Source organism: Ornithodoros turicata, chromosome 7 (assembly GCF_037126465.1).
Source record: "Ornithodoros turicata isolate Travis chromosome 7, ASM3712646v1, whole genome shotgun sequence".
Classification (NCBI taxonomy): domain Eukaryota; kingdom Metazoa; phylum Arthropoda; class Arachnida; order Ixodida; family Argasidae; genus Ornithodoros; species Ornithodoros turicata.
Genome location: NC_088207.1, coordinates 35,285,450 through 35,310,727, shown reverse-complemented (window position 1 = coordinate 35,310,727; position 25,278 = coordinate 35,285,450). Strand labels below are relative to the sequence as shown.

General features: G+C 45.1%; 1 protein-coding gene across 2 annotated transcripts in view; it reads left to right on the top strand.

Moving 5' to 3' along the window:
- LOC135400930 (protein henna-like) overlaps positions 1–25,278 on the top strand; it is a 91,378-nt gene that overhangs the window by 34,755 nt on the left and 31,345 nt on the right. For both annotated transcript variants that reach the window (XM_064632949.1, XM_064632950.1), the window contains exon 2: positions 24,931–25,050. In XM_064632949.1, coding sequence (XP_064489019.1) covers positions 24,931–25,050 — 120 coding nt within the window. The remainder of the gene's footprint in view (positions 1–24,930; positions 25,051–25,278) is intronic.

The following is a 25,278-nucleotide window of genomic DNA, read 5'->3' as shown; positions in this document are numbered from 1 at the left end:
GGCAGTAATATGCACTATTGACGGTGGTACCACTGGGCAGAAAATCAACATGAACAACGCCAGCCTTGTCCCAGAAAACAGTGGCCATGACCTTACCCGCAGATGGGGTGCTTCGGAACTTCTTGGGAGCTGGCGAGCCCGGATGCTTCCACTGTTTTGATGCGCGTTTAGACTCAGAAGTGAAATGGTGCACCCACGTTTCACCGCACGTGATTATGCGATCAAGGAACGGCTGTCCTTCAGTGTCGAAACGGTACCTTAGCTCTTGGGAGATTTCCAGTCTTCTCTGCCGGTCAAACAGGGAGAGCTGCCTCGGGACCCAACGGGCACTAACTTTCCGAAACTGGAGGTGTTCATGAATGATAGAGTTGAACGTTCTCACAGAAAGGTCTGTCTTTCGATCAGGTTCGAGACATGTTATCCGTCGGTCCTTGAGGATCAGGCGCTCCACAAGTTGGATGTCCTCAGGAACTCTGACACTGGGCTCTGAGCCGCCTCGACCGGGATCGTCCTGCACTGGTGACGGCCGTCTCGGAACCGTTTGCACCACTCAAACGCTTTGCTGCGGCTAAGTGTATCGTGGCCATACTGAGCCTGAAGTCTTCTGTGAATTTCAGATGACTTTACGCCTTCATTCACGAGAAACCTCATGACAATTCGCTGTTCGATGTGCGCGCTCACCTCGTTGTCGGCCATCTTGTCCAGCACGTGTCTTCTGTTTTGCACAAACTTTGGACCACCACGTGGTGAACGCGGAGGCTGGTCGCGTGTGAAAATGGCGAAAAAGAAGTAGCGCGAGCCATTTGTACACTCAAGAGACAGGAAGTCCCGGTTTGACTTGAACACCCCTCGTACATATCAAAATTCGGGGAATGCCGTTCAACGAGGATAGTCTCTCAGTCCGCTATCTCGCTTTTGGCCGAAATTCCTTAATTAAAGAGTTAATGAATGAATTGTAAGGTAATTAATCATCTTGTTGGTACATACTCTATTCCATTAGAGGATGTGCGCCTGGCCGTAGAACTCAACTGCAAAAACAACATTTATGCTGCTCTCATAGCTTTTTATAAAAATTCCGTAAAGGCTAATCGAAATATACCCGGTATTTAAAGTTCGCTCGCTCCAAATCCGTTTTGGTAGGGTAGCGCTAGAGCTCGTGACGAAACGTCCGAAGCAATTCAACGAATTCAAGGAAATTAGCGAATTTAACGCGCGTTATGCATGGGGATAAAGACAAGTTGAAGATCGGGCTACAGAACTAGTCGTGGGCTCCAGAACTAGTCGGAAGTCGACATTTTTTTTCCGTTGAATCTGTATCTGTATATGATACATGGGGAATTATGTCATTTGTATGTAACTGTGACATTCAAAGTCGTACATTTTCCTCTGTAACGTTGCTTCTACACGGCAGCATCGTAAGATTATAGTGTTGCGTCGTGCTGATTTGTTGCCTCGATTTTCAGCTGCAAACACGATCCCAGCGGCTATGTCGCTTTGCCACCCTGAGCAGGACGGTACTTGTCGGACTATCGTTGCATGACAGTAATTCTGCTTTTGTTCTGTACTGAATTTTATTGCAGACGAGAAGAGACAAACGAAATTACGAAAGCACATTCCGTAATTCCATTAAATATTATTAGCGATTAATAGATCACAAGATTCATGAAGATGTAATATACTTGCATTTCTCTGACATAATCGTCCTGTACTACTCTTTTTCAGCCTAGATTATGCTGCAATAAATCAGCCCCGTAGAAAGTGGAAACAACATAATGACACACTAATGGCAATACATCCGCAAAGTTCCGTTAATTGCACGTAATAGCACGGTCGTAGAGCGACGCAGCCTCGCGGTACCAAAAAGACGTAATTACATGATAGCGTCATACCGATGTGATGAAATTTCTGTCGGAAATTTCGAAGCGGCATGTTAAGCCCCTCATAGTAGCATGAAGCAGACTCACAGACCACTTACGGAATAAAGTTAGCGCTTCGGTTGCTTTCTGTATAACGGGCAAGATAACTACTTCGGTTTCTGCTTCGCGTCAAAGTACGGATAGATGTTTTACTATGTGCGTGATATCGTCTTAAAGCCGGCTAGCTTGTATAAAGCGTGCTCTGATCAGGTCAGCAGAACATGGGGGCTCTCGGCTTTACACGTAACATATATTTACGGTATGAAGTACATTATGGGTCGCCCGCCCGGCAAATGAACCGTAGCAAAAAGAAGTTTCTACACGGAAAATAGAGAAACATAAGAGGCATCGGTTACATCGGTTATAAACATATAAGGCAACATATGTGGCAGATGTTTCGGTTATTAAATGTATACTGCAGAGCAGCACGCTACCTCAGAAAATTGATGTATTCGATATAGCCCTCTGTATACTCTTACGTTACACACGGTTATCTCCGTGTTCAATAGATGGCGCTGAATTGAGAGCCGCTAGGATACGACGCGTATGTGAAAAAGGTCCATTGCTCTCATACTTTTTTTTTATTTGAACTGAAAACTACGGGCAACACTGTGTCGAAGTTGCCACCATTCACATTGCTCGTCAAGCAGGGCGGAAATACTACATTGCATGCACATAACACTTGGTCTAAATTTAAAACAAAAAGTCGACTGTGTAGCCATCAGGAGCACAGCAAATCATACTTGGGAAGTCGGGAGCATAAATCACTGTTGCCTGACGTACTGGGGACTATTTCCCACCAGACGTCGCCTCGAGGCCTTTTGCAGCAGTGCCAAGTATTAAAAGGGAGTCTGGCCATTAGGAGGAGTCTAAAAATCAGGTTCGACCTGTCAATCATACTTGGGCGCATTTCATTGGTTGCCGTTTTCCATGGTGGACGCCATGACACCAAAATTTCTCCAAAATGGAGGATGGTGCTACGGTGAAGCGGAGATTCTGTGACAAAAAATTTCGTGAACCACTCTAATTTCGTCTGTAAGTGTCCCAGAAAACGTGTCATTGAATTATAATAAAAAAAACTACACAACCTAGAGTCATGCGGTCAACGGCATTTCTGTTCACCCAGTTCTTACTGGGTTTTTGCCACCTCTGTGAATGTCGTGTAACGTAAGTTTAATTATGTAACTTTTGCGAGCTTAAGTCGGATATTTGCCAAGTAAAGGTCACTTTTTTACCCCAGCAATGTGAAGAGCGTAGAGCCCTATAGTCCGAGGGACTCTGCTGTATAGCCTACCAGTTTTGCACGGAATTTCACAGACAACGACTGCGGTGTATTCTAGCACGGAGCTTAAGGGTATGTCTTCGCGTCCCGAGATCTGCAGAAACGCGGATGGTGATAGCAGAAGCCCGTGAAATACCCATTGAAGTCTTACGGCAGAGGGAGATCCATTCGCCATTACTTGCGCCTCGGAGCTCACCACCGCCGCCATCCACTAATAGCAAAAGTTTGTCGCCGGAAGCAAAGTAACGCATACAACTGTTTCATGGAAGTGAAACCTAAGGTTCCCCCGTTTTCTGCAAGATCAGTGGAGTCCACGATGCCTCCGTGGTCGCTTCCAGTACCATCGATCGCATTGTCAATTCCTAGTCTTAACGTCAAACGAAACCAAGTGCCTACATCCGTTCTGAAACAGCTTGCAGCGGATATGATGCACAGTCGATATTTTGACCACACTGCAGTTTTCACTGACGGATCCACCATTCATGAATGAACCAGTCATGAATGTTCATCGTCTGCGTTTGTTATTCCAACTGACGGTGTGTCACATGGATACCATCTCTCGCACAGCACGTCATCAACGTCGGCTGAGCTATATGCTATCCTGTTGTTTCTACGTAAGTCGTCCTGTGACGATCCGCGGGCCTGGGTCATCTACTCAGATTCAAAGGCTGCTCTTCAATGTATAGCCAACATGGGGACTCGTGGACCGCTCACCCCAGTTGTCACAGGTATACTCCATCAAATTGAGCGTCTAAGCGATCACGGTCATCATATATCCCTGCAGTGGGTCCCGGGTCACTGTGGTTTGAGCGGAAACGAAGAGGCCGACAGAGCGGCAACGGCTGCCCAACAGTCACGGACTGTTGTACCGACGGTGTTATCAAGAGGAGACAGGAGATCACTTCTGAATGAGCTCATTCAGCCACTAGCTCGCCAGCAGTGGAGTCGGGACATCACTGACAGGTCTCTCATGTATTCGGTGGATACAACTATGTCCTTCTCAGTTCCTGACCGTTTACCACGCTATTTTACGTCCCTCCTGCACAGGCTTCGTCTCAATGTAGCCTTCACTCCCCAATTCAAGTACCGAATCGGATACTGTGACAGCAGCCTATGCTCCAAATGTGGCGTCGTAGCGAACATTGAGCACGTCCTAATAGAATGTAAGCTCTACGAAACGGAGAGGCGGCAACTCTCTGCTCAGCTGAGTGGTGCTAGCCGACAGACGTTCAACCTGGCTGCAATTCTGGGCCCACGTCAGAGCCATGTGCAACGCCGTCGAGGTCTTCTGATGTTCTTGGAGTTCCTCTTGGCTACCGCTGTAGGGTCCTCCCCTGCATCTCAAGGGCCATTGGCGCTTCTTTCATGTGTTTCTTTTTTCCTTTTGTGTGACGTAGCGCTGCGCAGCCAGTGGAGGGGAGTTCAAGAGTTGTACTTGCACATAACTTCATTTTCATATTTCACATCTCATGTTTCGCGTGTAATGGGGTAGTGTACTGTTCTCAAGCGCAGAATCACCCCAGGCCATAGTCATGATTTATTTGTTGTTGTTGTTGTATCTAATTTACTCAAATTAATGATAATTGACAGGGATATTCAGGAGCTATCCCATCGGGAAAAATAGCCGAACATCATGCTCTACGGAGCTCCCACAGGATAGCGCACGATGAATTCAGCTCAATCTTTGTCAGTCCTACGAAAGGAGGTTGGAAACCCAGCCCATCCCGGCATCGCAGAAAGAGATAACACAGGCATAGCTTATCGCGTCCGACTTTCGCTGGGCTAATGCTTTCCCTCTCCCAATTTTACGAACTGTTACTTTTTCTACTATAGGTCTGTTCGATTAGACTTGCACTCCCTGAACCACTTTCGGGCGGTGCAGGGCCAGTTCTGAACTTGCGCAGCACTAGGCCAGCTCCAGTTCAACGGTGCAACACTAGTGCCGCCGCGAAACGAATATCGAAGTGCAGCGCTAGTGCAGGCCTTCTGCTCTCCGCGATTCTTAACACCGGTACGGATTGTAAGAACGCGTGTGACATTTCAATCACATGTGCATTGCTGCTTTTTAATTTCGAACACAATGAACTGTTCAACAATTGTGCAAACAGCCATGGAACTTGTGGATTCTGACAGCGAGGACGAAGAATTCGACGACAACCGTGATAGCGTTGAATCTTCTGCGAACTGACAGGAACCGTGTACCAATGTACACCGAAACTGTAGTGAATCGTTATTTCGACTTCGAATTCAAACGTCTCTTCCGGCTCTCTCGGGATACGTTCGAGAATTTGGTTCGATAATATTATTTGCCTTGTGTCGTCTGCTGCCATTGCCGCCATTACTCTGCACTACCGTTGAACTGACACCTGCGGGAGTGCAGAGTTTCCTTACACTAGGGCTACACTTGGCCTGCACTGGTTTGAAACGAACGAGACGGTGCAGGGGGCGCTCGGCTGCACTGGCGAAACGAACGGGCGAGTGCAACACCACCGGAACTGGTTCAGGCAGTGCAGGCCTGATCGAACGTACCTTATCACTCTGTGGGCTGGCTTTGGAACCTCCTTTCGTCGCACTGAGAGCGATTGCTCTCAAAAGTCGTCGCGCGTTATGGTCCGTTGCTCCGAAAAGCATGATGTTCGGCTATTTTTTCCGATGGGATAGCTCGTTAATATCATTGTCAATTATCATGAATTTGAGTTAATTTGGCACGCTCTTCATATTGGTGGGGCAAAAAAGTGACCTTTACTTGGCAACTTTCCGAGTTGAGTTCGTAAAAATTTACATAATTAAACTTAGGTTATATGGCGTGCACATCAGTATGTGGCAAAAACCTAGTAAGAATAAATGCCGTTGACCGCATCATTCTAGGTGGCGTAGTTTTTTTATTATAATTCTATGACACGTTTTCTGGGACACCCTGTATACTCTCCTGTATCTATCCGCAAAATCAGCTTCAACTTTCGCTCCGGCATCATCATTTACGCTAAAATGACGCGTTCCGTCGCTAACGTTGTTAGACCTAGAGAAGACCGTGACTCCAAGAGAATAACAGCAAAGACATCACTGACGCGTAAGATTTTGCATTATATAATTGAATTTTTATTTATACATATATCTTTGTCGACTTTTGATTCCATCTGCTTATGTTAAGTGGTTTAAAAGTTCATACCGGCAGTCGTCTGTTAAGGCGAGGTCCCATAGCCTCGATTTGAGCAGCAGCAGCAGAGCAACAGCAGCGGAGCAGCAGAGCTGCAGCGACACGAGCGGTCCCATAGCACTGGGCGAGAGCAGCAGCGCTGCCGAACTGCAGAAGTTCCCTGCTGCTCCCGTATCCGAATTTTTGGTTGCTGTGCAGCCCTGTTGCTCTGCAGCCTGAGCAGCCGGTCTCGCAAGCCAATCAGGTGGCTCGTTGGTGTTGTTTTCATTCGACGGTGTTTAGGGTTAGCAGGGCGGTGACGGCTGAAGGCTTGTGTCTGGTTGTTTTGTGATTTGTTCCTGAAGAACTTAACACGCTTGTGATTACCAGTGGTTTGGAGTGAGTGTTCAACCATCGGTACCGCATGAAGTGCGCTTTCAGGACATAATTCAGTTCATTTAGTTTACTATTTGCAGCTAATAAAGTGTTCGACAAAACGTGCGTGAATATGTTGTGCCAGAGTTGCAGATAACATGTTCGCTTGTTTTGTGGTAAGTACTTGATTACCCGTGACCTGATAACGTTCAGGCAAATTAACGTCCATCTTGCGTGAAAACCATACCAACCACATTTCCTGTGGGGATCGACGACTTGCGAGGTTGTAAATTAAACTGACCCTTGAAAAGGGTTCGATAGAGATAGACAATGTTCAGGTTACAAAAAGGTTCGGTAGAGATAGACAATGAACCCGTTACCTTATGAAAACAGGCAGGAACTACTGGTGGCTAGCAGAAGAAGCCTTTGTTTTCGTTAGACAGCTTTATTTCACTAACAGCAATGTACGCATTTGGCGGTCACAATAAATCAAAATATCGAATACTAGTAACGAGGCGATATTTATACGACAAAATCCCGTAGAAGAGTCTCCGTACAACCGCAGCAGAGGCTGTTCTGCACAGCAGTGCGAAAGGACGGACCTACGTTGAATGTCACGAGACTTCCTACATATCAACGAAGTGTCAATTAGGTAATATGAGGCTCAGACCACCACCACAATCATTTCACAGTCCACTTGTGAGCTACAGATCCATAATATATCTCACACACGTCAGCCTTTCACCTAGAATTGCATTCCTACGTGTGTGTACTAAAAGGCTTAGCTACTGCGTAGCCTTCGGAATGTTCGAAACGTAAACAATGCCGTAGTTGTCAACACGTTTTGGACCTCCTACGCCGCTGCTGCCGCTAATTCAAAGCGAAGCTATGGGACGCCTCTAGCAGCAGAGCCGCGGCAGCAGAAAACCGCTCTGCTGCCATGTTGCCGTGTTGCTGCTGGTGCACCGCTGCTGCTTTGCTGCTGCTGCTTGCATAAAGGTATGGGACCCGGCCCTTACGAAGACGCCGTTCTGCCGCTCTCCTGGCCAATCACTTCTGCAAGCAACCATCTCCGCAGTTCTGAGTCTTCCCAACATGCCTCTCTCCGTGCAGATGGCGTTGATAAAAGTGGGCGCAAAGTCTGTCGTTTTGGTCTGTCACCAGTGATATCCGTTTCAATCCAAATCAATCAAGTTCCTCCAAAATGATGGCACCCAGTAAATAAAGGTGAGTTATAAGTACTGGATGGCCTGCAATAATAGGGAAGTGTTTTTCGACCTGTGAGTGGCTACATGCATCAAAAAGTGGGTGGAGCTCCAGGTATAGGCAGGTCCCATTAATGGCCAGACTCCCTTTGGCATACACGACACTGAGGAGGACCGGAGTGCTGGGCCATCAGTGGGGCGGGGCGGGAAAATTTTGTTGTCACGTGCCCTCTGAGTTTCATACGCGAGCGCGCTCTTCGCGTCTCTTATTATTATTATTTATTTATTTCATTTTTTTTTTTTGTGCGTGTAAAGGGGATTCCATGCACCGTCACGTGACTACTCTTGTCCTCTCCACGAAACCACAGAACGAAGGCGGGGGACGCCATGCTCACGCATGGTGTTCCCTGTCCACATGCCATACAGCTCAAAGCTGGATATGTGGGATAACTACAACCATTATACATGTTTCTTAGTAGACTTCTATCTGTTAAGCACGGTGGAGGTTGCCGTAGAGCCCGAATAGTACACGGTTTTCCCATACGTTTCTATGCGAAAGAGCACAAACGATGGGAACTAATGTCCCTCGATCGCTCCGAAAGCGCGAGCGATCGAGGGACTTTAATGGTAACACCAGCGCTGCGCCATCTCTTGCGAGGCGTCGGAAACTGTCTTTCTCCATCTCCGAAATTGAACAGGATGGAAAGTGGTGTTCTGAGGCTGGAACACAGAAGAAAGGACAACACACAAAGCTTCAAGTGCCTAAGAACAATGAAAGAAGGAAATTACTGAGAAGGTTAGGTGTCCTGCAGCTGGCTAACCTTTTCAGTGACTTCCCTCTTTCGTTCTTCTTTCACTTGCCGAAATTTACTCTATCTCGCGCCGCCGCTTGCTTCCGTGGGGAGTTTCACCTCTTGTCTTCCTTACTCCGTGGACAATTGTAAGCTTTTTCCGGTTCATTTTCGAAAAAAAATAATACACGTTCGATCGCTCAGGTTTATGCGCTATAGTTTGGGCGCACTGCTAGGTATATTGTACGTACCTAATGATTTTTTAGCACTGACCACTAAAGCAGTGGCGAGTGAGTGAGCGTAAAAGTAATATAGAAGAATTGGCTCCACCTACGTGTATGCCCGCTGCGGCACATCGCTCAGATAGCAAAGCTGAATAGCACTTATCAGCTTACCGTAACATAAGGAAGGAAATAAAAAGGATATGCAGCGGTAGCGAAGGAAATATCGGATGTTGTTCCGAAAGAGCAATGCTCATAACGTGGACACGAAGGGGATATGACAGCCGTCGCTAATGGGTCTAACGGCATACTCAATGTGCGGTGGAGATTTCGTCATTCGCGGAAGTGTCAGGGACGCAGGTAATAATCTGTGAAGGTATGCAGACCTTCTCTCCATACACAATACGTCGTCGACAGAACCGCCTCGTAGACGAGGACGAATAAAAGGGTACCTGGCACAACAAAGCGCTTGTGAGAATTTTGCGAACGGCGGAGCACACAAAAGGTGAGCAGATTCAATTTACGCTTTCGTACGAAGCCCAAACTTCACATCAACGGTGAGCAACCCTACTCATCTTTTGTATCATAATTCAAACGCATAATGCTTGCCAGAAATCAATGTTTTAACAGCAATACTTTAGTTCTGAGGTATTACAATACAGAAAACTTCTGTGTATTACGCAAGTAACACTAGTAGTAGTAATACGAGTAATACATTCATACTCAACCCGCGGGTTACGAAGAAAAGAAAAGCAGAAATATGCGCAATTTGTGTTGTACTTGAGGCCGCTTGTTTGTTTGTTTATAACGAAAAAAAAAATAGGAGAAATTGAGCTAGTCTCCCGACTTGTTCTGCTACTCCTAACATAAATTCTCACCGCACCCAACCCCACACTTCCCCAAAAATACATACACAAAGAGCTACACTAAAAGCTGCACTTGCTCGACTAGACTGCAGTGCCTTCAATATAGTGAAAGTGTTGGGACTTTGAGCACCGAACACGAGGGATGCTGCCTTGGCGGCACTTGTGAAATTTATTCAGAGCTGTGGGATAGACACCACTTTTTAGGATCCTCTGTGCATGATCTTGTGATAATTGTGAATAGTGGACTTCTAGTTAACATGTGAATAGTGGACTCCTAGTGAACATGAGAATAGTAGACTCCTAGTGAACATGAGAATAGTGGACTTCTGAATAGCAAACATGTGCATAGTTAATAGCGAACTTGCGAGTAGAGCACATGAGAAGTACTTGAGGCCGTCATTTTCCAACTACGTTATATTTTAGGCGCCTATAGTGGGTGCCTCGTTTGTGAACAAACGTCTGCGGGAGGACAGTTTGAGAAAATTACTGAAACTGGGAAAACTGTTAAAGTGCACCGGTCACAGTCGGGGGACACCTCAGGAAGTATTACGTCTTTTACAGTAATACATGTAATAATACATGTAATACTTCAGTTCTGGGTATTATAATAGTACATATAACTATCTTCAGATAATAAGCATGATAACACATACAAATAGTAAGAAGTACTACAGAAATAGTATTACAAAAGTATTTTACTATTGCTGCCCACCTCTGCTTCATTCTCTTTCATTTTCTTCAATCGCTTCATGCCTTACAAAAGACATGAAGACATAAACAAAGCCTTCATCATCCCTTTAAATTTATCTAACCGTCGAATATTTTGAGCTTCATCAGGGAAAGTCACCTCAAAGACGGAAATTTCACTACTCACAGAACGAGTTATCATGTGAACATGAGAACACCTCACTGCCCTGTACCATGACTTTCCGCGCGCGTGCGTGCGTGCGTGTGTGTGTGTGTGTGTTTTAAGCTCCTATATCTGTCTTTCGTGGGGTCAACTTGCCGCCTTTGTGGCCGGGTACACCGCCCGTTTTTTCTTTCGTTTCTATCTTTTTTTTCGTTCTTTTTTTTTTTCCACGTCACGTCGAATATTTTCTGTCTTATATGGCGATCCCACAATGTCATCGTATACCGAAAACGTGTGTCATATTTTCTCCACGTAAGCCCTGCTTTGCGATTCATACTCGACACCTCAGGAGCTAATCAATTCACATAAATAATTCTACCCTTCCGTTGCTTTGCCGTTCGCATTATACCCTGCTATTAATCATTCAGCTGTCTCGAAGACAAAGGCTTATCCCGTAAGTTCTGAATGCACATGTTATAGGCTCGGTTCGGCAAGATAATCATAGCCTCGAGCAACACAGCCTTGCACTGGCACAAGCGTCTGTTTGCTCTCCATCATCGTCCCTTTCTCATCCCTTCCGCAAGAGCAATGAGGCATGTACCGCCATAACGGCAGTGAGTGACCCACCACATCATCATCACATTTATGCGTGCGTGTGCGTGTGTGTTGCTTTCTTTCCATCTTGTGCTATGGCGTTAGTACGCAGTAGTAAAAGGTCGGTCCGCCTAAATACCAAACTTTCCATTCTGGCTTATTTAGAGCCATACGAAATGCACTCTTGATGCTATCGTTAGCACAGCCGATATAATGCCTCGTTCCAACGAGCCGCTTCGGAATACATAAAATCATCCAGCATGCTTTGCATACCCTAACTCTTAACATTTCCTTCTGTTCTTCTCATCTGTATATGTATTTGTTTTCCTTCACCATCCCAATCACTATCCACTTGATAACTTTTTTTTTTTTGTTTCGTAATACCTTTTGCTCAGCAGTTTTTATATTTCTCGATCGCTCATCTATTTGTGTTGAGTTCCTTTCATGATTTCATTAATTGTATGTATTTGCTTTACAGTATTAATTTCTTTTCTGTTTTTTATTTAATTATGTATGTGGGGTTTCTGTTTTCTCTGTGGGTTTCTGTTATCTCTGTACCCCTTATTAGATTAAATGAAATGACATTTCGCTTGCCTCCCTTCCGAGATTGCCCAGGCGTATAATGTTATGTTGTGACGCCGATGATTATCTGCCCTAAACAGTGACCTAGAATGCGATTATTTTATTTCTTTTCTTTTTTTACTGTCAACACAGACGACAACACGGTTATTAATCAGGTGGGAATTGCACCCACAAAACATTATCTTGCGCTGCCCTTTTTATTGGGCAAGATTATCGTCACATGCGCATGCGTCAAATTAGGGCAGAGAAAAGAGAGTCTTAGCCCACCTCGCAGTTCTAGAAGAATTTACCGCATTCGGCAATACAGGTAAGCTAGACTGCTCTTAGAGGCATGATAGTCGGCAGAAAAGTCCAAGTTTTCCTTCCCCAAAAATAAATCTCGAGGATGACTGAAACGTAATACAAGTAAGGTCTGACTTTTTCGGATAAAATGCTTTCCCCAGATACGGAGGGAAAAATCGTGCGCTATTTTTAAAACTATAATTTGGGATGAAATCGGGTGCGTTCGATGCATTACGATGTCATCGGGTTGCCCTTGTTCTTTCTGTCCAGCAATCGGCCCTCAGTTAGTCAAACATGCATTCCTCGAGGACTACAGTCAAAGAGCTAGAGATGAGTGCGGGTATGAAAATTCGTTCCCGCACCCGCACCGCACGGGCCGCACCCGCAGCAATGTCATTGGTGCGACCCGCATCCGCACGTCCCGACGCGTACCCGCATACCCGCAGACGTATGAGCAGTCTTTCGGTTGTCCCACGTGATCGTCACAGCGCGAAATGTTTTATTGATGGGGAACACTGTCGGCTTTTCCAACGTGCCAGACGCTGTACTACTGCTGGCAATTGTTGCCAGCTTACTAAAGCGAAGCGTACCAGTGGTGGTGCCGAAAGGTAGCCAGAATTAGCCCCATGCGGCAAACATAGTCAAAGAGTAAGCATAGAACGCAGTGCCAGCAAATGACGAAGCCGTCATCATCTCACTCACCACAGTATAGGTCTGGGTATGGGGGAAACCGAAGAACGTCTCAGGAACTTTTTAGGGTCGTGCACCAAAAGCCGACGGCTGGCTTTGTGCATGCGGGTATTGCGGGTATACCCGCGAAACTCGTGGAAGCAGTGTGGGTCTAACCGCTCATTACCCGCAATCCGCGATGACACCGAAGTGTGTACCCGCTAAGAACGAACTTGCGCGGGTATCCGCGGGTATACCCGTACCCGCACTCATATTTACAAATAAGCACCTCACGTTTTAATGCATCAAGTGTGTTTCGAGATTGTTGTTGCACTAAAACAGTATTTGGAGTTGGAGTTGGACTGACTAAAAATAATACGGAGAGGTTGAACTTGTCACCTGACAAGACAGTAAAACAGTATTTACATCAGACAAGCGTTCACATTGCTACTAAATAGTGGATAGTGATACGTGATACAATGTGATGTGTGATTACAATTCGAGGATAAACAGGCTCCCGAATTGGTCCGAAACTGATTCGGGGGGAGGGGGCCCGATGTTCCGCCAGACAATAATCAGGAGGAATTGGGTATAACCGGAAAAAGTGAGGCCCTAAATATGTGTCAACAAGGAATTGTAAGGAGGGCGGCGCTTATGTGGTATATAACTAAAGCAAAAGACTCCGCTAAGTTCCAGGTCCCGCCCACGCGAAGCTGTATTTGACATAAGTCTCACTTGAGATCGGTTGGTCAGGCATGCTTGACAGCAAAGTTGAATTCGCGCTTGGGTGCTTCCTCGTGTAGCGTTCGATTTTGAAACAGGTACCCATCGTATATAACGAGAGTTTCAGTTAAATGCCCAGGATAAATAATTCGCGAACACTTTCTTTCGCGAACGCTTTCTTTTTTACAGGTATCTGTCCGATACCACCTACAAGATGCGCAACGTGTGAATGAGTGGGAGGCGGTCATTATTTAAATAAAAATTCAAATGAGTTTCGTATAAAAAAAAACAACTTCTAATGCAGGGCGCTGTCGGCATTAAAATGGGTACTACTCCTTTTGGGACCTTCAGTGGACGCCTTTTAGAGAAAAATCTGCCACCGAAGCGGGTCATTTGTTCTTAAGTAGTTAGTTAATTAGCAGTAAGTTAATCAGTAATTAATTAGTTTTGGTTTACTGATTTTGTCGCGGCTGGTCGCAGTGAAGCGCAAAAGGACGCTCTTCCACTCTTATATCCACCAGTGAATTATGTCCTTACACCAATCAATTACGTCCTTTTGCGCTTCACCGAAACCAGCCGCGACAAAATATGTAAACCGAAACTAATTAATCACTGCAACAAATGACCCGCTTCGGTGGCAGATTTTCTCTAAGGGGTGTCCACTGAAGATCCCAAAAGGGGTAGTACCTTTTAATGCCGACAGCGCCCTGCTTTAGAAATTGTTTTTTACGAAACTCATTTGAATTTTTATTTAAATAATGAGGGCCTCCCACTCATTCACACGGTGCGCAGCTTGTAGGTGGTATCGGACAGATACTTGTAAAAACAAAATTTCGTCGATTGGTGCATCCGTTCGCGAATTATTTAGCCCGGGGATTTAACAGGGGAAACACCCGGTATATGGGTTCGCTATACTTGACAGTGACTGCTCGGCTTAGTTCACACGGACGATACCCTCTTGATCTGTCCCTTGCAGGGCAGTGAGTCGAATGGTGTGTAAATACCTCGGAAGTTGCCCGCGAGCTTGATTGTGCATTGCTCAATAAATGCTGTGTGGCCCTACTTATGTCCATTGTATGCGCGTATACCTGTAGCGCTCTATAGCCCATTCACTTTTAAAAATTTACGCGTGCTTCTAATGCGATGTATACGATATCCAATCGTGCCCGCGTCATGCAAAACAACAGAGCATACAAAGCTTATACGAAAGGATTACCTTAGAACCCGTCGAAGTTACGGAAATTTTCAATTGCCACACAGAACTCGTTCATTGAATTTTTTCAGAATTTACAGAATTTTTTCAGAATTTACAAACTTTCTCTACTCTATATATACCACCCTATTCAAAAGCGCAGCTTTGCGCGCCCTGTGCAAATCAAACGATGCTGTGTGAAAGCATTGTACAGCGATATTTGGCGTTGCCACTGAAAGGCAAAAGAGGACGACCCGTTACGGGAGGACCTCGATATTCCCAGTCGCGAAATCCCCCGATCTCGAAATTCACGTTCTCCAAACAAAGAAAATCAAAGAGAATGCTCGATTTGCTCCGTAAGATGATATGCCGTGTTTAAAAACGCGACATCACTATTTAACTACGTCAGATTAACGGGTTTTCGATGTCTATACAAGCCGTTTTAGCCAACGAAAGCCACATATTAGCAGCCGTTAGGCTTAGCAGGGCGGACACGACAGAACGTAACTAAGTTATTTTAACGTGTAACTGTAGCTGTAACTTGTTACTTTTCAACAAGATTAACTGTAACTGTAACATAGTATAACTAGTTTGGACAGTACATGCACTAAAGGAATTTTTTGTTACATTTATTTGGCTTTTTAAAATGTAACTGTAGAGTAACTAAGTTATTTTAATGTGTAACTGTAGCTGTAACTAATTACTTTTCAGCAAGAGTAACTATAACACACTATAACCAGCTTGGACAGTACATGCGCTGAAGGAATTTTCTTTACATTTATTTTACTTTTTAAAATGTAACTGTAAAGTAACTAAGTTATTTTAATGTGTCACTTTAGTGCAACTAGTTACTTTTCAACAAGAGTAACTGCAGCTGTAACACTGTATAACTAGCTTGGACAGTAGACGCGCTAAAGGAATTTTTTGTTACATTTATACATTTATTTGGCTTTTTAAAATGTAATTGCAAAGTAACTAAGTTACTTTAATGTGTAACTGCGACTGTAACTAGTTAGGTTTCAACAAGAGTAACTGTAAACCAGTTACTATTTTTGCAGGATAACTGTATCTGTAACTTCGTTACTTTTTCGAGTAACTTACCCATGCCTGATCCGAACTGTACATCACACCTCCATCATACTGCACTGGAAAAACTGGGCCATGGTGTAATTTCCAGTGTGAGGACGATCTCCAAATGGTTTATAATGCAGCCGTCTCCGTATCTTTATAAAAGTTACGCGTTTCGTACTGCTGGTGATACGAACGTACTTAATTTTTTGTCCATGCTTCGCCTTGTTTCCAGTGGGTAGTCAGAAAAAGAAGTTACTTGCATTTCCCTTCTGTGCTCCCAACGTACATTTCGCCCTGCAACTCCCGCGACGTTCCGCGAGCTTTGAAGTTGCCCCTCAGCTATAGTTCTCGATCTTCGAAATTTGCCCATTCAAACGGACTTTTATGCAAAGAGAAACAATTATTATTATTAGGTGGTGGTGGTGGTGATGGTGAAAGGGCTTGCCGCTGTCGGCCTCACGTATTATTATTAGTCCGTCCAACTCCAAAGAAACTCCGCCAATTGCACCAGAAGGTACAATTGGCGCGTGCTCCACTCGCTTTACGTCATTCTAAAGCCCCTGCATTGTTATTCCGTTATTTCGTGGAACCATAGGAAACGACTGCAGAATGAATTGGTTCGGACAGATGAAAGAAAAAAAGAAAAGGAAAATAGCAGTTATTGGTACAATCCCTGCTATGCTGACAAACAGACAAAAAAAAAGAGAGCTCATCCTAATGTGTCACCCGACCGATTGTCCACGGGGATGACGCTATTCCAAGAAAAGAAGTTATGCCGTAATCGATCCAGGTAATACGAACGACGACATTGATTTTCCTGACATGGATACCGCATCCTGTCCTCTTCTCCTGTTTCTTTCTTTTTTCCCCTGTTCTTGCTCTCTTTGATGAGAAAGAGCTAAGGATTCATGTATAACGCGGGTTAACTCCGCCCACAAAACTAAAGACGTCTGTGATTGGTTTAGCCAGGCACATGACGCCTCCGAGTCGCAACGTAGTGCGCCCACATGCTTCAAGCTGTTGGACTGAAATGTCAATTTTTCTTGTACATGCTCTCGGACACTTTGACTTTGTACACTTGGACACTTTGGACACTTTGTACTGCTCGTTTGTTTGTGTGTTCCTGCCACAGAATAGTTCCTTCTTGTTGAAGCTGTCGCTTGTGTACTGATCATGTTGCTCCCCCTTTCCTTTCCCCCGTTTTCCTTTATGCTTTATCCTGCTGCACCCACTCTACCCCTTTCTTGTTTCCTGTGTTTGGTTGTTTGTTTGTTTGTTCTTCTATTTTTCGTAGCTAACCTTTCTCTTTCTTTCTTTTTTCACCCACCCAACACGTTTTGGAGTAGCCAGTTCTGAATGGGTCGGGACTAACCTCTCCATTTTTTTCTTTCTTTTCTAATCCAATGTTGCTAAAACACCCGTCGGAGCCATTTGCATGCTTATTAAAGCAAGCATGCAGCGAATCGGCTTTCGTGTCTGCCTAGCCTCCATCTTGTCGTATGCCCCACTCTCAATAGGGTTGTTCGGCTGGGCCTCTGCAGAGGGCACTCCTGTTTACGGCAGTCAGTGCCACTTGTGGCGATTGTGCTAAGTTTTCCAAAGTAGCGTGTTCTCTTATCACGCACATGGTATGTGCTGTGTCAGAATGACCAAGTTGTGTTGCGCTTTTGAATAAGGCGAACGAGACCGAGGATTGTTTCCCCATCAAGTCGGAAGAAGGGAAACCGTCAACAGCGGCGCGTTTTTGGCGCGTGGCAGAATATTCTCGAACAGGCTCGAAATACGAGTAAAATGTGACTCCCAGGTGCCGTAGATCTACCAGCTCTGAGCGAAACCTGACTGAAGAATAAAGCAGGATGCATGCAGTTCGGTATCTCTGGTTTCAAATGTTTTACTCAGGTTTACAAAGAGGGTGTGAGAGCGGGTGGAGTAATGATTTATGAAATGAATGGAGCGAGCACTATGAATTTTTGTCTGCAGCCAGTAGTCGGCTCTTTTCATGAGCGTTACATTCTTTCTTTTCTCTCTTTGCTTACTCCAAACCAAGCTACCACTTGTCACATATCCGTGACTGTTTCGGAAGAGAAGAATATGGGAGTCAGATCAAAACGGCCATCAGAACAAGAATTTAGACGTCTTTGAGGCTCAGATTATTGAGTTTGAGACACTTGACTGTGCGTTGGAACTAACTTAATGAGAGACATGTCTCGAGTAGAAAACAACTTTCATAATCCAAGGACCAATTGCAATGGCTACCGGTGCATTCTGCGTAGGTATGATCATTTTGGGATTCACACGCACTCGCGACATCTCATACATCTCCTATGCTTGCCAAGCACTCGCTATCTAGGCATTTGTTCCACCTATATATGTAGAATATGTAACTAAGAATTTAAAAAAATAAATGCATATTCCACATTACTCATGATTTTCACATAGTACCACGCAGCCCCAGACATAGGTCTACGTCTATGACAGAACGACGTAGACGCAGGCAAGCTGGTGGACGAAATTAATTATGAAAAAAGCGTGGGGCACGAAGCAGATACCACGGCCGAACATCGCAAGTTTATAAGCTTGCAGAATCACACAGCCATCAGCCTGAGTTTGAATGTAAAAAACAGAAAAGAAAAACAGATATGATACAGGTACGCTCCGGTGTCCTATGTGTACTTCGTGCGTTTTATGACAGTAACGTTGCCCAGGCTTTTATTTTTCCCGTTCCACGGGCTGTACATTCTCTAAATGTTGCACGGAAACAGGTGGAAGATCGTGCGCAGCGTATGTAATCACAATTCTTCGCCTGACGACTCTACTTCGAAACTTTTCCTCCCTGTACCACAAGGGGAGAAAGGCGACAGTAAAATTCCTTCTTTCTGTAGGGAGGTCCGTGATGTGTTCAGGAAGTAGTGGGTGATCCCAATGACGTCTGACAAGCAAAAGCTCAACAGCAACAATGTTTAATTACACTATATACACAAGGCATGTACAAAGCAAAAGCTTATGAAACAAGAACTCGGCGGGGTGGCAGATGACGATGAGGTCCCAGACCTTCGGTGGCGAGAGTCCCCGCTCGAGCTGCCCGAAATTTGCATGCGCCCGCTTAAAAGGGCAAAAGATGACCTCTGCCCCTCACATGGCTGCTCCAATGAAAACACTCAAATGAAACAGAAACCAACTACTTAATTGGACAATTAACTGGGTTGGTCACGTGAAAATACCCGCCCAGGCTTGGTCTCAATCCCGTAATCCTGTCCGCCATCTTGAACATGTTTTAGTTTCCCCAGTGGTTTCGGCTTTAGAGATTAGCTCTGGCCTCTACAAAGGCTCTGGCTCCAAGTGGGTCACGGGCGCCGGACTTCCACGTAGTGCAGGTGGTGAATGTTACATACAAAAGCCATTCATGTCGCTCCCGCAGACGGAGATGCGAGATGGCCGTCGCTGTCTTTCCTTTACCCTTACAGCGACGCTAGTGTCGCGCTGCCAAACTCCAGGTGAAGGTCCTTCTCCTCTGGCGGAGATACACCTCTGTAACTGTGGCTCTTATGTTGTCTCAGAATATAGTCCGCTACCGCTGGGGTATATCGCACGCATCATATAAGCCGTTCTGCACTATAGGGCGTTCTAATATTCGAGTACGTACTCAGTACAAAATTGTGCAAGAGCTAGGGCAGTTTTGATTGTCAGCGGACACAGTCGTCTAAGATATATGTGCGTGTGGACCTCACATATTCTTGGATACCTCCTTCCCCGTTAGGACCTGGTTAGGAAACGCGCGCGCGAACAGCAAAACGAAAGCGGAGAAAAGCAACAAAGCGATATGGCAAAAACGGAGAGACAAAATGAGAGGGGACAGAGCCGTTCACGGAGGCTCTATGCGTATGCCTCTATAAACCGCTGTGAGAAGGGATGACCATGATGCGCACCTGGTGGCCGACCAGCATACCGACGCGCATACGTCTCTATGTCTTTGTCGTATCTACCGAGGAACGGGGCATGGAAGACATTCCCTGAACAGGAGGTAGCGCAACGCGATTTCGCCAAAATGTGCATTTCGTAATGTTTCCGCGCACATCTCGTATCATAACGTAATGGACAATATGACGTCGATCGTACACGATCAAAGATATATCAGAATCGATTTTAAGTCGTGTAGCAAAACGATACCGTATTGCCGCCCACCGCTACTGGGGGGGAGGGGGAAGAGACAGGGGTTAATGGGCTTCGGATTCTCCAAGGGCACAGGGGTGTCACCCTGGCCTCTGGTGTCTGTTTCCTACACTCGTGTTCAACTTAAGAAGGGAAAGATATCTAGTCCGTCAACTACATAGGCCGTTGGAGATAAGGAGACGTAATAGCGCGCCAGGAGAAATACTGCAGCGTCGTCACGCAGCGTAGTGTCATGTGGCCAGTCTTAACAGCCAATACGGCAGCAGAGTGAGTATGATAGATTACATTATCTGGCGGAGGAGCGATCGTGACCTCTCTGTGTCCGGCCATCCTATCTGCGGCACAGTGGTATTTTGAGAGCTGATGGACTAACTTCTTTTCCTTCTTAAGTTGAACACGTCCTCCGTCACATCGTCATGTCATGTGTACCAAAATTATTATTAGTAATAATAATAATAATAATAGTATTATTATTATCGATTAATAGTATTCTTCACCACTTGAGCAAGAGACACAAACGTAGTCACCGGTGCCACGCGTGATGTTTCCAGACATGTACAAAATACTGCGCAAAAGTATTTAGAATAATATACTAATACTCTACGTAAAAAGTATTTAAAATAGAGTATAAAATACTCAAAACTGAAAGTAATTTGAGTAGAGTATTAAATACTCTGAGAAGTATTTAAGATACTCCTTAAAGTACTTGAGTATTTAGCAGTAAGTGAAACGCGTATTCTGAACGTGGCCGTACAAATGAGAGGAATAAACTTCATCCGCCATACTTCAGTATATATTTTTCTTTTTTCTTTTTTTTTTTTGCACGGTCTTGGTGACAAGTAAATATTGTTGACTGATTAGTTGACTGACTAGTGAACTTTGGTGATATGTGCTGACTTCGTAATCCCTCCTGTATGTCAGCTCGGGTCTTTCAACTTCTGGCGCGTGTTTATTATTTTGAAAAAATGGCTAGGAAGCAAGCGAGCTAGTGAGGATGATGCATATTGTAAACCCCGCGACTAGGGAACACGAAAGGACAGGCACAACACGAAGTCTCAAACACAGCTGAAAATTTTACTTCACATACAAGAAATATATACAGAAACAGAGGGAAGAGAAACAACCAGTTCAGGACAAAATAGGAGGTCAGTTCGGGAGAACAAGTCTGCTAAAGGCCGGACCGAGGATTACGGATTGGTTGCTGACACTGTTTCCCCAAGAGGTTATGCATAGGGTCTCTCTCAAAAGCCTTCTGTGAGGGTCCACCTCAGAAGCCTTTACAATTGTTTCATCCCATAAAGGGAAGCAATCTGAGCATTCCTCAAAACGCTTTCCAAGCATTTGGAGGAATGCTCAGATTGCTTCCCTCTATGGGATGAAACAATTATATAGGCTTCTGAAGTGGACCCTCACAGAAGGCTTTATAAAGGGAAGCAATCTGAGCATTCCTCAAAATGCTTGGCAAGCATTTGGAGGAAGGCTCAGATTGCTTCCCTCTATAAGATGAAACAATTGTATAGGCTTCTGAAGTGGACCCTCACAGAAGGCTTTTGAGAGAGACCCTACACATAACCTCTTGTGGGATCTGTGTCAGCAACCCATCCGTAATGTGAAAGATGAAAGATGAAAGTCACTGAAAAGGTTAGCCAGCTGTAGGACTTGAACCCACATCTTCTGGATTACCGGTCCAGGGCTCTAGCAATTGAGCTGAGCTAACACGCCTCTTCAGCGACTTCCGGGGTGCGTCATCTGAAGGGACAAACCAGCCACTCTCTCTCAGTCATCCTCCTTTCACTCTTACATTTTTGTTCACTCATATACACATTCATACGACGGGATCGACGCAGGCAGCAACTGTTGAACATGAAATAACTGGTGTTCTGAGGCTGGAACAACATAGAAGGGATTTTGTATGTATTTGTCTCTTCTATGTTGTTCCAGCCTCAGAACATCAGTTCTTCCATCCGTAATCCTCGGTCCGGCCTTGCGCAGATTTCTCGTTCTCCCGAACTGGCCTCCTATTTTGTCCACAACTGGTTGTTTCTCTTCCCTCTGTTTGTGTACATATTTCTTGTATGTGAAGTAAAATTTTCAGCTGTGTTTGAGACTTCCTGTTTTGTCTGTCCTTCCGTGTTCCCTATAGTCGCGGGGTTTTACGTTATGCATTATTAATTTGTTGACCAAGGAGATAAATGCTGGGACTCTCCTGTATCTAATCCCCTGTGGATTCACCTGGCAATATGAATAGGCACCGTTTTCTGACGATTGGCTCCGGATATTGACAAGCAAGGCCAAGCGCTGGACCAGCCCATTGTACAGGAGGTAAAAAAAACACATGCGCGAATCCCCCAACTCCCCAACCACCACCACGATCACCATCACCACCACAAAAAAAAAAAAGAAAAAAAAAACAGAAGAAAAGGGGTCAAGTTCCAGTGGGCTGAAAATCTGGACACGGCCGGGAAGTGTACTGGATACGGTTTGCGAGGAAGGGAAGTATTTTGGGTACAGAGCAGCAAATACCGAAAAAGCATTTTAAATACTTCAAAAATATTTGTCGCAAAAAATATTGAGTAGAATACCAAAATACCGGAAAAAGTATTTAAAATACTGTATTTTGAGCACGTATGTTTCTAGTCCTCCGTACTGGTCCTGAAGACCGTAGGTGGTCTTGTAATAGAAAAGTAAATACACCGAAATAAAACTGCACGCGCGCTGATATCTAAACTGATATCTAAACGGTGAGACTACCACAACTCGCGTCGTCTGCTTTAGGAGCTGCCCTGCTCTTGGGGTCATGTGACCGGTCAGGTGGTAGGCAGGAGCATCCCAGAATGCATTGCGAAGGCTGGACCGCCGGTCCCAATGCGAAACGGTAGGAAGAGTCGCTCCTGTGTTTCCTTCCTAAATGGATTCTTCCCGAGGGAGTCATAGTTTTCCATATTTAGAAGAATAAAAGAGTGTGTCGGAGTCATTCTCTGTAATTTATATGGAATGCAGAGAGCATACGTTCAGCGCGTTTGATCTTTATTTCTAATTTGGCTTGAGTTGAATTGAATTGAGGGTATCCCCATAGGATGTTTCTAAGTGCTGACTGCCTGTTTTCTTGGAATTGTCTTACGTTCCGGGTGCTTCTTATCTCCGTCTCGGAAGGACTCGGTTTCTCCAACGTGTGTTTTGCGGCGTCTGTTAATCTTCCCAGCCGTGTCTTCTCACTTCGCCTAATGCTTTTTAGCGGATTATCTTGCCATCCCTTAGGAAGTTCACCAACTTCCAACTCAAGGGGGTCCCATTTGGCCTAATGTATGCTGCAGACAGTCCCACTTCGCCTACTGATCCCTGTCACGTGAGGAAAGAAGGCGGTCCACTGGCGTGCTACCAAAAGTCACTTTCGCATCTCCACATAACTTTACAACCTCGATGGTTTTATTCAAGCATAGCAATGCGTTAAATGCATTTTTTAATACTTCCTGAAAAGTAAATGCGAGAAATTTGTTATTCTTTGTCGGGAAGTCAAAGTGAATTACGCATCTCCACATAACAACTTTATCCCTTTGCTAGTTCTATATTCAAGCGCGCCGCCAGAAGTCACTTTACCTGTTATATTTCGTATCTGTGTGCTAAATTAATGAAGTCTGTCACAGGTCACGTGCACAGGGATCACGTCACGATCCCCACGGTCACGGTGTACCCTTCGGTGTACCCATGCCTTCGTGTTCCCTCCGCTCTTTTCACGAGTGGAGTTTTCTTTCTTTCTTTTTTTTTTTTTTTTTTTTGAAGTGGGCAAAAATAAAAAAAACGGCCTTTTTTTTTTCGTTCCAAGTCCAATTCCCTGAGCCGCACGAAAGACCTGTCTCCCTGCTAGTGATTTTGCAAAGTGGTAGGAGGCAGTGGTTTACCCAGAATTTCGTCCTTGCGGGGGTGTTGGGTTCTGCAAGGGGGTGCATTTACATGCTTTTCACTCAATATTGCGCAATCTCACAAGATTTTAGGGGGTCTCCTCCAGATTTTTTTTGGGGGGGGTGTAGGGGGGTCTGGATAAATCACAGGTAGCAGGTCCATTTCCGTGTCCAGTCTGTATGAAAACTTATCCCTTTTTTACGTCAAACATTCATTCATCTATCCATCCATTCATGAATCAACGAAAACGTTTTACTCGATAACAATCGATTCATTTTATTATTAGTGGTATCTCACACACCTTCGTTTGCAAATGTAAAGGTCCTTGTTTCAGACGACGTAAGGTTGTCGTCGGACGAGCGCATTCATTTCTTGCAAACGTCACAGTCGGGGCGGGGACTTGTCGACAGTCCCGTTTTGCCTAATGATATCGCACATCAGTCCCATTTCGCCTAACGCCAGTTACCCCTCCCGCCTCTTTAATCCGATAATTCGGATTAGGCGAAATGGGAATAGGCGAAATGGGATGTAACCTTCCCAGCTGCAGTTTCTTTCCCTCCCAATTCATCCCTCAGTCTTTGAACGCAAAGCTCTACAATCAAGGCACAATAATCCCAATAGTGAGCAGAACATAGCCATTCAAAACTTTTTTCCCATTCCATCGCCTGAAAGAACAGCCCCCCTAGGCAAAACAGCTAAATAAAAATGTGCGAAACCCATTCCAATGTACCCGCATCTCAGAGTCAAGGTTCTGCTCTGGGCCTCGGAAGTCGTAATGACATGGAACAGAAATGAACAGGACTACAATTTTTCAAAGAACCCGCTATGCATAAGCCTGCGTACGAATTATGATTGCGATTTACGACCTTGTGGGAAATACTTTCACAAGGGTGGTTCGACTGGTTTAGAGCGTTTTTTTAATTATTATTATTATTATCTTCAATGCTGACAGGCGATTACGAATGGAAATTTTGATTTCCTTCGAACGCGTTACGTTCAATAAGGAAAGGAGTGAGGTCTGCCTGCCCAGCTTAGGCGGGAAGGAAGCTGCTGCAAAGGAGTAAAAAATATGACCGACTTTATTATGATTTGATTCTATTTGCAGCCGACACGTGCTGGAGGCGGCTACATCATGGAAGCGAAGAACACCCGAAGTGCCAATTCCCTCATCTTCTCTTTGAAAGAAGAAGTTGGGGCTTTGGCTAAAGCACTGCAGATCTTCAAGGTAACTACACTTTAGCATCATCATCACAGATTCGCAGAAAAAGGAACTCATGGCGTGTTTGCGCTTTGGGGGCGAAGAAGGGGAGTCGCGAGACGGTTTGGTCAACCCCACGTATACCTCTGGACAAGTTAACTCCTACAGGTCAACCCCGCCCACAAAGCTAGAGATGTTTCTTATTGGCTTAGGCGAGCGCATGACACCTCCGAGTGACAAAGTGCTCGGATGCCT